The sequence below is a fragment of the Eptesicus fuscus genome, chromosome 10, assembly GCF_027574615.1.
Source record: "Eptesicus fuscus isolate TK198812 chromosome 10, DD_ASM_mEF_20220401, whole genome shotgun sequence".
In the NCBI taxonomy this organism is placed as follows: Eukaryota; Metazoa; Chordata; class Mammalia; order Chiroptera; family Vespertilionidae; genus Eptesicus; species Eptesicus fuscus.
Genome location: NC_072482.1, coordinates 59,534,747 through 59,546,786, shown reverse-complemented (window position 1 = coordinate 59,546,786; position 12,040 = coordinate 59,534,747). Strand labels below are relative to the sequence as shown.

The following is a 12,040-nucleotide window of genomic DNA, read 5'->3' as shown; positions in this document are numbered from 1 at the left end:
CAGGAATGGAAAAAGCGAGGGTGAAAGGGTTATTCACAGTACACATTTTTTCCATTGATTACTTTACTTAAAGAGACTATGTCATTTCCCTGGAAAATCGAGGAGGGGGGATATTTTCTTTTGAATATCTTCAAACATTGGCAAATGGTTACTCTAAACTCCCCAATGTACCATAAACAAGTGTAAACTGTAGAAATTCAGAAAATGTGCAAATACAAACAGCTATCCCCAAGCTCCAAGGCAAAGGCAGAGAAGGGTGTATTCCATTTATAAATGGAATTCTTTGTGGATAGAATAGTTTGGGAAATGTTTATACATTGTTTTCCTTATTATTTGGGGGGATATTTTTTTTTTCCGGCTTACAGAAGCTGCAGAACTGGTATTTGGAGTCTTAAAAGTTGAAGATTAAAGAAAGTTTACAACCTTTGAAAATCTTCAACTAAACTTCATTAGTTCTGCATCTGGGAAAATATCTGCCCATTAAGATAATATGTAATCATATCAACAAACAAGAAGGCACAGAGCCAGCTAACCAGGAACAGAATAACTTCAAAATGGGGAAAAATACACTATAATTTGACAAGCACTAGTATATATGATTACTTTCTTGAAGACAACTGTGGCTACCTGGATTCAAAGATACAATCTGCTTTGAATCTATCTAAAATGGGGGTGGGGGGAAGTAATACAGTATGAGGGTGGTGGTATAGTGAAAAGAATGAAGAACACTGATTGAAGCTACTGACTGACCTATGAGCAATACTATAATGAGTCACCAACAAGCAGGTGAAAAAGCCACTCACCTGCACCTCACCCACCAAACTCAGCCCAGGTTTGTTTTGGGTTTTTAATGCTTTCCACTCTGGCTTCGAGTCATCACCAAACAGTGTTCACTGTCAGGGCGCAAAAGCCACGCCATCCTTTATTTAACAGATGCATTTCCAATTTCTACAACCCCACAAACGGGCTGGGTTTCTGAAGGCATAGAAGCAGCCCAGGAAGGGTGCGAGGGCGTGATGAATTATGGCAGGTTGAGACTGTGCTGCGAGGTGACTCGGAACGACAGAGGGCAAGAGAAAAAGTGATTTAGTGGAGGAGAGGCGGTGCTTCCCCATCTTAAATCACGTGCCTTGTCACCCGCTGTAGCTGGCAAAGCCTGAGAGTCCCAGACTTTAGAGAAACGCTGTAATTTCTTGGGGGCCCCATCATAAAGAGAACTCGCTAACCTCAAGGGGCTATGGGGTAATTTCATCACTGCATCTTCTGAAATTGGCTAAAGCCAGGTTAATATGTTTAGTAACGACTCTGGTCCACACACAAGACCCTCACCTACTTCTTTATTCAGAAACATATATCATCCAAATAGCCATCACATATTTCATGCTTTTATGTGCTTTTGGCCAGAGGCACTTAGGCTACTATGGACCAGAGGCACTATTCTTGACCTGGTCACTTCTCACTCCAGTCCTGGTAGTAAAATCTTTCCCCTTCCCATTTTTCCTTTTCTGTCACTTGAATGAATGATATTAGAATGTGTTTAAAATGACAGTTCCAGTGCTTCCGGGCTTTCTGAAGGCCATCACTTTTTTTTTGGTCCCACGTCTCCCCATTACTCACTGCTTTGTCAACCAGATGGAAAGACTCTGGTGGAGAAATCTGGGGCATTTTCAATTGCGGCAACTCTAAGAAGGCTGAGGCCATCTGTCTTCAGACAGCAGAACTTGTAGACGGAGAATCGAGAGGAAACGGCGAACTGATTTTAAGTACTCTGCTCCTGCTGGCAAAGCCCTCCATGGGAAAGGAAACCTCAAACTATGATGGCTGAGAATGCCTTCTTGCAACACCCAGCAAGCCCCTTGCTCTGGCCCTGCGCCTCCCAGGCAAGCTCTGGCTGTCAGTTACACACGTGCTCGTGTAAAGACGCTGGACCTAGGGGCAGTGGTCTGGACACACCACGTCGAGTGTTCTGGTCCACACCTGCATTGCCCACTGTGGACTAATGGGTTGTCATTCTAGGTTTGTTGTTATGAAAACAAGAATTGGACACTGTCAAATTAAAAAAAAAAAAAAGACTGAACCCTGTCCAAACACTTAGAGAAGTTGGTAGGTAGGCTTGGTTTTTCTATAGGGACTTTCCCCTCAGACAACTATGGTGGATAAGAGAATTTTATCAAGCACTGTAATAAAGGGACCCACTAGCCTATTCTCTTTTGATGGTTTAAAGCAGGGGTCCTCAGACTTTTTAAACAGGGGGCCAGTTCACTGTCCCTCAGACCGTTGGAGGGCCGGACTATAGTTTTAAAAAAAAAACTATGAACAAATTCCTATGCACACTGCACATATCTTATTTTGAAGTAAAAAAACAAAACAGCAAAAACACCCGCAGGTGGCCCGAAGGCCGTAGTTTGAGGACGCCTGGTTTAAAGAAAATGTAGCTCTGGAGTCAGACAGGCTGGATTTGAATACCGACTCTGCTTACTAAGTTGATGATCTTGGACAAGTTACTTAATTTCTGTCTCAGTTTCTTCATCAGTAAAATGAAGACAATACTACTTGTTGTCTGGCTTGGATCTGAATAAATACTATGAAAGCCCTCAGAAGACGGCCTGGACACAACGAACGTGAGCGATTGCTCTCCCTGTGCACTCCACTTCCCCTCCCCAGGCCTCCTCCTGCCCGGGCTTTCACTCCCACCCCCTGTAAATGCCTGAAGGGCAGGCACTGCATCAACTTCACCTATCTCCCCAGTTCCTGGAAGGAGCTCTGCACAAGTGTGGTGCTCAGTGAATGTTCATTTCCCTTCCTTTCCTCTCCATAAACAGTTAATAAACCTCAACTGAATGCCCGTGGCACCGCCAAGCCTCATCTTCCTCCTTGGTAAGAGCAATGATGCCTGTCCCACCAGGATGGGCAGGAGGATCAAAGCAGGCCACACCTGGCTACTTGGGGGCATAGCACCCATGTGAGTTCCCCTTCCCCTTCCTGACATTCTGGACTCCTTATCAATGGCTCACTTGGCTTCAGCAGGATTCCCCGCTGAGGTCAGAGGCATGCACTCTCATCCACTCCAGCAACGTGGCCCTTTCCTCCGTCAAAGCCTCCTACTGTCTGCAGGGTTGAGCAGTCCACGGCGGAGCTGCTGAGCCCCAAATCAGGAAAAAGCAAAGCTGATCAGTGATGCTTGACGCCTGCCCTAGGGAATGGTGGTTGGGGACAAAAGAAGGAAGAGATCCCATGAACGGGAGCTATGAGCCACGACTCCAACACCCTGCCAGGCAAAGGGCACTTAGTGGCTTGGGTTCCGTTGGCATAAGCATGTAAGAAAGGTAGTTTTTTAATTCTCATCTTGCAAATGGAATACCGCGGTGATTGAGAAAATTTGGTGAGTTGGGACATTCTGCCCATGTGTATACCAGCTCCAGGAAGTGGCCCAGCTTACCTTGTATCACAGCCCTGCCAATCTCATGACTGAACATTTATTTACCTGCCCCAAGAAATCTCTCCTTCCTCCCCACATCCTCCTTTTCCAATACGGTGAATCATTACAGAGCATAATAAAGGTGTAATGAAGGAGATAGCGTTTCAAGTTAGGTTCAAGCCTGGGTTTTACCATTCAGTAAGTGGCCTCAGGCATGGCACTTACAGGCTGTGACTCAGTTTTGTCAGCTGTAAAATGGGAATGATGTTGGACCAAAAACGATGACCGTGAGTGACGACACCAGCTGTATTGTACAACACGTAAAGGTAAAATCACGATTATCCACGCAACTCCCTGGCCTCTGCCTTGTAAGAAAGAAGGAGAGGCGCCCCGGCTCGGGCGGAGGAGTGCCTGGGGCACATACAAACCTTTTACTTATTCTGATTTCTAATTCGGAGGCACCTCCTTTTGAGCGGAGGCTCCAGGTCCTCGGGCCCGGCGCCGAGCAGGGGCGAGGAGATGATGCAGGGCGCCATGGCCGTCTTCTCCGCGGGTTTTGGCACCGGCTGGATCACGCAGCCCGTCTTGGGCAGCATCCGCAGAGCGTACGCGTGGTCCTCGTCCGCGGGGTTGTTAAGGTTCGGGTCTGACTTGTCGCCCCCCGCCAGGGCCTCCTCTCCCATCAGCTTTTTGGCCGCCTCCCCGTCCAGGTGGCAGTTGGAAGCACAGTTGTTCTCCTTGACGGACTCCAGCTCGCTCACCGCGGGCTCCTCGGGAGACAGCAGCTTCTTGGGGGGCGCGGGCAGCGGCGGCGGGGGCTGCTCCGGGGGCGGCTCCGCGCTCTTGGCCCCCTCGGCGGCGGCGGCGGCGGCGGCGGCGGCGCGCGTGCCGTTCACGATGACGTTGCAGGCCGCGGCCGCCTCGGGGCCCGCGGGGGCGCCCGGGCCCGGGTCGCCGGCGGCGGGGGGGCTGCAGTGGCCGTCCCGGCAGCCGCCGCAGGTCCGGCTGCGCTCCGCGGCGCCCGGCTCGCGCTCCGCCTTGACGTGCGCGTGCAGCGCGCGGTGGATCACGTTGTGCAGCCGCGCCCGGTGGCCCACGGTCAGGTCGATGACGCCGTCCTGCGGGCCCTGCAGCACGCCGCCGCCGGGGAAGCCGAGCGGGCCGCCCGCGCCCGCGCCCGCGCCCGAGGGGCTGCCCGCGCGCCGCGTCAGGTCCACCACCTCGGCCCGGCCGTGCTCCGCGGGCGCGGGCGCCAGGCTGAGGGCCTGGCCCGAGCAGCCGGGCGGCGAGTCCGCGGGCTTGGACGAGCCCTGCTTGGAGTCCCGGGGGGACAGGGAGCGTCCGCCTGGCTTGCCTCCTGCCGCCGAGGAGTCGCCAGGGGCGCTCGGAATGAAGTTCTCCCCGTTGCTGGAAAACCCATTGGGGGGCTTGGAATCATTGACGTGAGGGATGGGGATAGGGATGGGGATGGGCACGGGCAGGGGCACGATCACGGGGTATGGCACGAGCAAGGTGGGGGGTGGCACCAGCGGGGCCAGCGACGGCAGCCCGAAGTTCATCATCTGGGGCACGGGCATCGGGCCGTTGGGCATCATGCTCACCGGCGGGAAGGGGAGACTGGGCAAGGGCGCGCCCGGGGGCGGCGGGGGCAGCAGGCCCGGGGGGTTCCCGGGCATGGTAGGGGTGCTCGGGGGGTGGATGTGGGGCGACAGCATGGGCCGATGCATGGGACTGGAAGTGGGGCCCAGGTTCCTGGGGCCGCCGGGCGGGGGCCCGATGCCGGGGAGCATGGGGTTGGACAGAGGGCTGTTGGGGTTGGAGGCGTGGTGCGGCGGCCCGCGAATGAAGGGCGGGCGGATCTGCTGCATGATCTGCTGTTCCATGAAGATGGGCAGCGGCACGGGGCCGCGGTTGGTCATCACCATGGGAGGGCTGCGGGGCGGGACGCCCAGGGGAGGCCCGATGCTAGCAGGCGGCTGGACGGAGACGGGAGGGAGGCTGGCAGTCTCGCTGATGGGCATGGACTTGGGCACTGGCGTGGGGATCTTAGTGACAGAGCAGTTGGCAGTGTCAGATGGAGAGACGGTGGTGGACGCGGATGGGCCCGGGCCCTGGCTTTGGCCAGCTGCAGCCACCGGGGAGGGGGCCTTCCTCCGAGCATCTGTTAGAGGAATATTCCAAGAGTCTGGCGTGAGCAGCTGCACTCCGGCGCCTTCTGCTTTATTTTCCAGGGGAGGGTGTAACGTGCTGCACAGCCCAGCTGGGAGATTGGCCTGTGTCTCTTTGTAGAAAATGTCCATTTTGTACTGATTGAGACATTTTGCACTGCAGAACTGAAGCCTTCTTTCCCCGTCCCCAAAATCCAGATATTCTTTTGTGTGTCTGATGTGCTTACACCAGTCACATACCTACAACACAGCAATAGAAAGAAAAAGTAAGATAAGCAATGCCCTTGGGTAGATGGCGTTTCATGTTTCCCGTACAGGTTCTTTCAAACTTTATCCCAATTTTTCAAACAAACAGGCTGAAAGGGTTTCCTTCCAAAAGGGACAATTCTTTAAGAGTCTGTAAAGTGATTTCTCCCTGGAAGCCAGAATTGCTTTATTAATATTAACTCGGTCAGAATAGCAATTATCACCATATCCTATTTTTTTAAAAAAAATGTGTTTTTCCCTTTAAGGTGGATCTGACAAAAAAGGAATACATATACCTGCCCACACATTTTCACTTGTCAAAGACGCTCATTGTAAATGCAAATTTAATAGTTTTGGAGAGAAGGATTCTCCAGAACGTTCCGTGGGCTTTGAAATAGATAGCCCCTTAACATTCTGCTCATGCAAAGTCACTTTGCACTATTGACTGTGCTCGATAATGCAGTTGGAAAGGGTGCGCTGTGTTAACCAATAACACAAGCGCCCAGCATCATTATGTCTGCCTTCCAAGGGGAAACTTGGAATTAGTCATGAAGTCTGTGTGAGGTTTAGCTCTTCCCAACCTGTGATGTTGCAGCAAGCTAGAATTATTTTTTGAGCTGTTTGCCCACTCTCTCTCAGTAGTCAGAATTTTTGGTGACATTTCTTGGCATGCAATCTTATTTAACAACTTTTCAAACACCAGAGAACGTTTTCCAAAGTTGTTATGGCTTTTTCCCCTCTTCAAATCTACTCCTGGCAAAAGAAAGGCATCACCAAATTTATTTTAAAGTTGGGCTGCAGAACGAATTAAAGGCTGAGAGCTTTTCCCAATTGGAAATCACTAGACATCAAAGTTCAAAAAATAGTCATTCTCGGCTTCAGAACCCATTACTTTGGAGAAATTATTGTGATTTCATTAACACATTAATTTTGCAACACCATCAGCTCTCACAGATGGTGAAGGCATGATCTACAATTCAAATATGACTCTTGTTTGCACAAATGTCTTCCCTTCATATGGCATTTTAAACAAGAATTAATATGAGTAATCTTGCCATAGCTATAAACAGATAAACAGATGTCAAAATTTTCAATAGTTCTTTCAGTGCCTTACTTTTTTGACTGAACATTACACACACAATTTTTTTCTTTCTCTTGTTCTTTATTTTTTTAAATTGTTTTCTGAGCACCCAATCAATCCACACAGCAGCAGCAGCATTCTGAAATGCAGTGCAATGGTGAGTCCATTGAATTGAGTCTCTCCTCACTGAAGCCCTGGTTCCAATATTGTTCTAAATCGGACCCTGCTTTTGTTGAGGAAGATCTCTGCTGTTCCCTTGTTGTTGTTGTTGTTTTAACTATGATAAATTAATAGCATTAAAAGATAATACATTTCAGTAATGATTGGTCACATCAACAATGCAAAAACAACATATGCTGAGCATTTGATTACTCATCTCATTTAACTCTCAGCTTTCCTTGACTGTAAACAGTGGTGGCATGCTAGTGTGTGATTGTGGGTGCACACACTCACGGCAGATGTGGGTATGTAAGTGGAAATTCACTCTTTTTCTTCTTACTTTCCCCCCCCCACTGATATTTGCAGGTAATATACTTCACAGTGTGAGGCTGAATAAGAAATACTTATTGGCACAAATTAGTTTTTTTGTTTGGCCTCATATCGAATTACTCTTTCAAAATACTTGTTGCCAACAACAAATAATTTCAATGTTAATATACTCCCATGTCTCACTACAGTGTTTCAGTTTTCTCCAGAATTAAGGGAACTTTTAAGAAAATCATAGTTGAGATGTCTAGTTTACACATAAATACACAATTGCCTCTGATGAGAAGACACACAGAATCTGGCAGACTCTCAAAATTATCATCTAGGAGAAGATTAAATAAGCTATAGTGAAAACTTTACACATGTACATTATTATTTTTAAGATCTGATATTTTTATAAAGTTAATGTATAGTGATATGACATTTAAATTCCAATATGAAATAAAGCCAATTTTAGGCATCCATCAAAAGCCTACAATACCAATTTATAAGCTTAAAGTGAAGGATCAAATATGACTTCTTTAATCATGACTAAAAAATATCATCAATGAATTAAACTAATTGAAATTATATGCCAAAATTTCTGACATATTTCTTTTGGATCTTCTTTTTTAACCATAAGGGGAAAGAGTTTTCTGAAATCCTTAATTGGTTCTTAAATTGCCAGATTGGATTATTTGCCTGCAGAGGATTCCTCTGTTTCCTCAAGCCAAATAAATATTTTCAAGTGGAGTCACAGAAAATAATCTAAATATAACTTAAATGTTCTCCCATCATTTCCTTTACTTTCAATAATTCATTGATGAGTAAGAAATGCTCATACATCTACCCCAAATATCAAATAGGTAGTCTCCACTATAACACGATTTACTACAGACATCAAGTTTCCAAGCAAAATTCTGTTTCATCAAACTTTCCAGTTAATGAAAAGGCCTAATACTTAGCTCCTTGATTTTCTGCGACATCACAAAGTATTTAGGTAATAGTGTGACAGACAGTTTATGACTATCTCGTTTTGGGTAATGTGAGTGTGAATGTGTGCGTATCCTTATTACATTTCCATTCAGAACACCGATCTAAAAATACAAAAAAACTATCTTTCTGAGGAAGCAAAAAATTATTAGAGAAAAAAATTGTCACTTAAGAAATAATGAATCAAGTCTGTCTAACAGGACACATCATTTAAGATGAGGTCAATGAATTTATGGCACAAATGGCTATATCATGTGAGGCAATAAAACGCAGTACCATTATTCATTCGACATCTAACTAATGGCACACTTCTAGTAATTAAAGATTTCATCATAAGAGCCTGAGCTGATTACTTAAGATGTGGTAGTTAGGTGGAAATACATACTGTAGATCTCTCTCTTTAATAAAATAACATTTGCATACCCATGGAATACAAGGCATGTGTCTCAAGAACTAGGGTTGTCTGAATTGTGGTGTTACGAGGTACCCTTCCCTCCTTTTTCCACAGATGGCTTTTTTTTTTTTTTTTTTAACGTTGTAAGGCATTTTTTCCTCATTATGTCAAGAAGTACCAAAAATCTTTCAGATATTTTAAGAGATAAAGATTAAGAAGTGCAGAGCTCCACTCCCTGGGCTCTGGGATGGTTTCCGCTAATTCCACGCCGGCTTTGTTTCTGTTGGAATCTGGCCGCTTCGGTTCCACTCTCTCCCTAACAGGTCCCAGATTGGACAGAGCTGAGGCTGAAGCTGTTTAACGATGGCAATCTGGGGACCGAACAATCAGCTCATGCAAGGCCACTGAGCGAGACAGCTGAAATGCTTCGGATCACAGATACATAATGTATCACCAGGACGACAAAAAGATCACAAAGGAGATAAACAAATGGGTATTCCATTCAACCCCATAACAGCAGTCCTCACAAAGATTACATTCACCTTCCTGGGATGTGTCCAATTCTAAACAACAGAATGAACATTTCCTCTAGTCCATTTAGACTATTTATATTTTGGTGGCTGGCTGCCAGGGTAGTACTTATAAGCTCAGTGGCCTGATGGATTCACTCCTTTCCTGTGAAATAAATGTGTGGCAACCTACACCGCTAAACTGCTCCAAAGACACCGCCTCAGCAGAAATATCACTTGCTCTCAATGCAAGGAAACTGAAAGGCAGGACTTCTGGTTCCTATAACTCTTTCCATCTTGTATTTCCCCTGGAAAGAAAGAAAGCTATTCATGTTATTTTTATATACACGTCCGAAGTCAAAGCCAAAGTATGCCATAAGGTTACCCACATGGGCACAATATATACATTCTGCTGGGCTTGAGAGAAGATTTGGGTGGCTGGGGGAGGGGGCCAGGGTTCCTAATTAGCACATTAATCAGCTGTCAGCTGTGAGAGTGAAGTTCATTCTTTAATGGAACCCAGCACTGTCTTCTGAGTGGTAATCTGGCATCAGGCACTATTTCATTAAGAAACCCCTTTGCTGAAATCTTTCTTACCTAGGCAAAGACATTTTCAGCAATGGAATAGTAAGAAGACATTAATAATCCTTTGAATGCCATCAACAATTTCAAAAAACAAAACAAAACCTTCACATGCTCCTGACTTTCCACAAATATAGGGCCCAGGTAACAGCTCAGAAGCTGTAGCTCCTTAAGCAAAATTGTAACTTGCAATAAGATGCTGGTTCCAGACAGTCCAACCTATGAGAGAAGGCAGGGGGTGAGGGGGTAAGAGATCAACCAAAAGACTTGTATGCATACGTATGAGCATAACCAATGGACACGGACAGTAGGGGGGTGAGGGCATGTGCTGGGGAGTGGAGGCAGCCAGGGAGAGGTCAATGGGGGAAAAAGAAGACTTATGTAATACTTTAAACAAAACAAACAAACAAAAATTTTCTTAAAGATGCTGGTTCCTTTGATCTTGGCCTGTTAAATGTGGCATTGATCCTCACTCCAGGCCAGTTCAAAAATCATGAGTTCACCCAAGGGTGAAGCAAAGGAGGATGGAGACATGGGTGAGGGTGGTCAGTGCTTTGAAGGATTTGAGCCCACAGCTGTAGTCACCTTAAGTGAGTTGAGGGCCTCAGACTGACCCCACCTGAACACTTGCTTCTAATTTGACCCTGGAGTCCCATGGCCCCACCATCAACTGTTCCTTTGCATTTAGACACTACCTCCATCAGGGCACTTGGGTGGCAAAGGATGCCATGGAAATCACGTGGGATTTGGAACCAGAAGATGTGGGTTTGAATCCGGACTCCATTGTTTATTTACTAGCAGTGAAATCTTACGGAAAGCTCAGCGTCAGTTGCTTCCTCTGTGAATGGAGCTAATAGTGGTAACAGGTCCTGCTTGTGTGTCAGGCATTTAGAGTGCATTCTTTCAGTCCTTAGCCTGTTTCTCTCATGGTTGCTGATGTCCCAGGAACATCCCATATGTTTAAGTTCATTTTAATTTAATGGAAGGATGTCTCTATGGCAGTGTGAGGAGGAAAAGGCAAATCTTCATCCACAGCTTTCCTATGAACCTGCGCTGCTTTGAGACAGAATGGTGCATGCTTCCCTCTGGGCAAGTACACGCGGCACCTCGCAGACACCAGCCGCCCACCCCACCTCCTAGGAAACTTTCCCAGAGATAACAGAGGGGCTGTCTGCAGTGACAAGGAACCATGTCCAGCTGCCTGAGAACGCTCTATTCAACTCCTGCTGAGCCATCTTCTTTTTCCAAAGCCAGTCAATCTCTAATTCAGGCAAAGCCTGATAAAACAGCACCGCTGCTTGGAAATGAGTGTTAGAACCATTAAAATGAATAATTCCTCTTAGGCTCAACTGCTGTTTGAATAGTGGAAGCCATAAACTGTGCTACTCATGTTTTATTAAAAAATAGAGCTGATGAACGATCTGCTTGACTCATTGCATGGCAGAGCCACTGGATCTGTCACACACCTTGAAGGCAGGATGACCCAAGCCCCGAATGGCAGAATGTGGAGGAGGAGGAGCCTCCATGGAGGGGAGAGGGTGCATCAAAACCTGATGGGAAACCAAGCCCACCATTCCAAGTTTCCTTGCAAAATTGGATTAGAGAGTGTAGGAAGGAAAAAGATGACCTAACTATAGATATGCGAAGCCATGCAGAAATCAGGAGAGGGATTTAGAACCACCAGGGCTATTGTCCTTTTTTAAGAAGGAAAAAAAAAGCAAATTCATGGAAAATTTCATTTTCAAAATAAGTTTTCTGCTGGCTTAGATTCCAACATGATGATGTTTGCTACATCGTTCTTTTTAAGGGTCTTATTTGTGTCTTTCTTTCTTTTTATTTTATTTTATTTTTGCTTTGTAGTTTGTGCGTCTCTCTTTTTCTCTCCTCTCTCCTCAAATGGGATTGGGAACTCAAGGAGAGGCTAATGAGCACCTTTGTCAGAACTGAAAATCTCATAAGAAAACTGCCCTGTAGGAACCTTATACTGTGACTCACGTTCTGCTTCTAAGTTTTGAGCTGGGTTTCAGAAATCTTGGCCCAGGTCAGCAGGGCAGACCCTTCCCTTCCGCATGCGCCATGCAAAGGCAGAGCAGAGATGGACTTGGTGTTTTTGGATCTCAGTGAGCACTGACAAACGGCTCATTACTGACCCAAGTTTCTGTTTCCACAGCCAAAGCAAACATG

General features: G+C 46.5%; 1 protein-coding gene across 1 annotated transcript in view; it reads right to left on the bottom strand.

Moving 5' to 3' along the window:
• Positions 1 to 3,509: 3,509 nt before the first annotated feature.
• Positions 3,510 to 12,040, bottom strand: part of SOBP (sine oculis binding protein homolog) — a 140,511-nt gene continuing 131,980 nt past the window's right edge. The window contains exon 6 of the mRNA XM_054722094.1: positions 3,510 to 5,826. Coding sequence (XP_054578069.1) covers positions 3,850 to 5,826 — 1,977 coding nt within the window. The 3' untranslated portion in view covers positions 3,510 to 3,849. The remainder of the gene's footprint in view (positions 5,827 to 12,040) is intronic.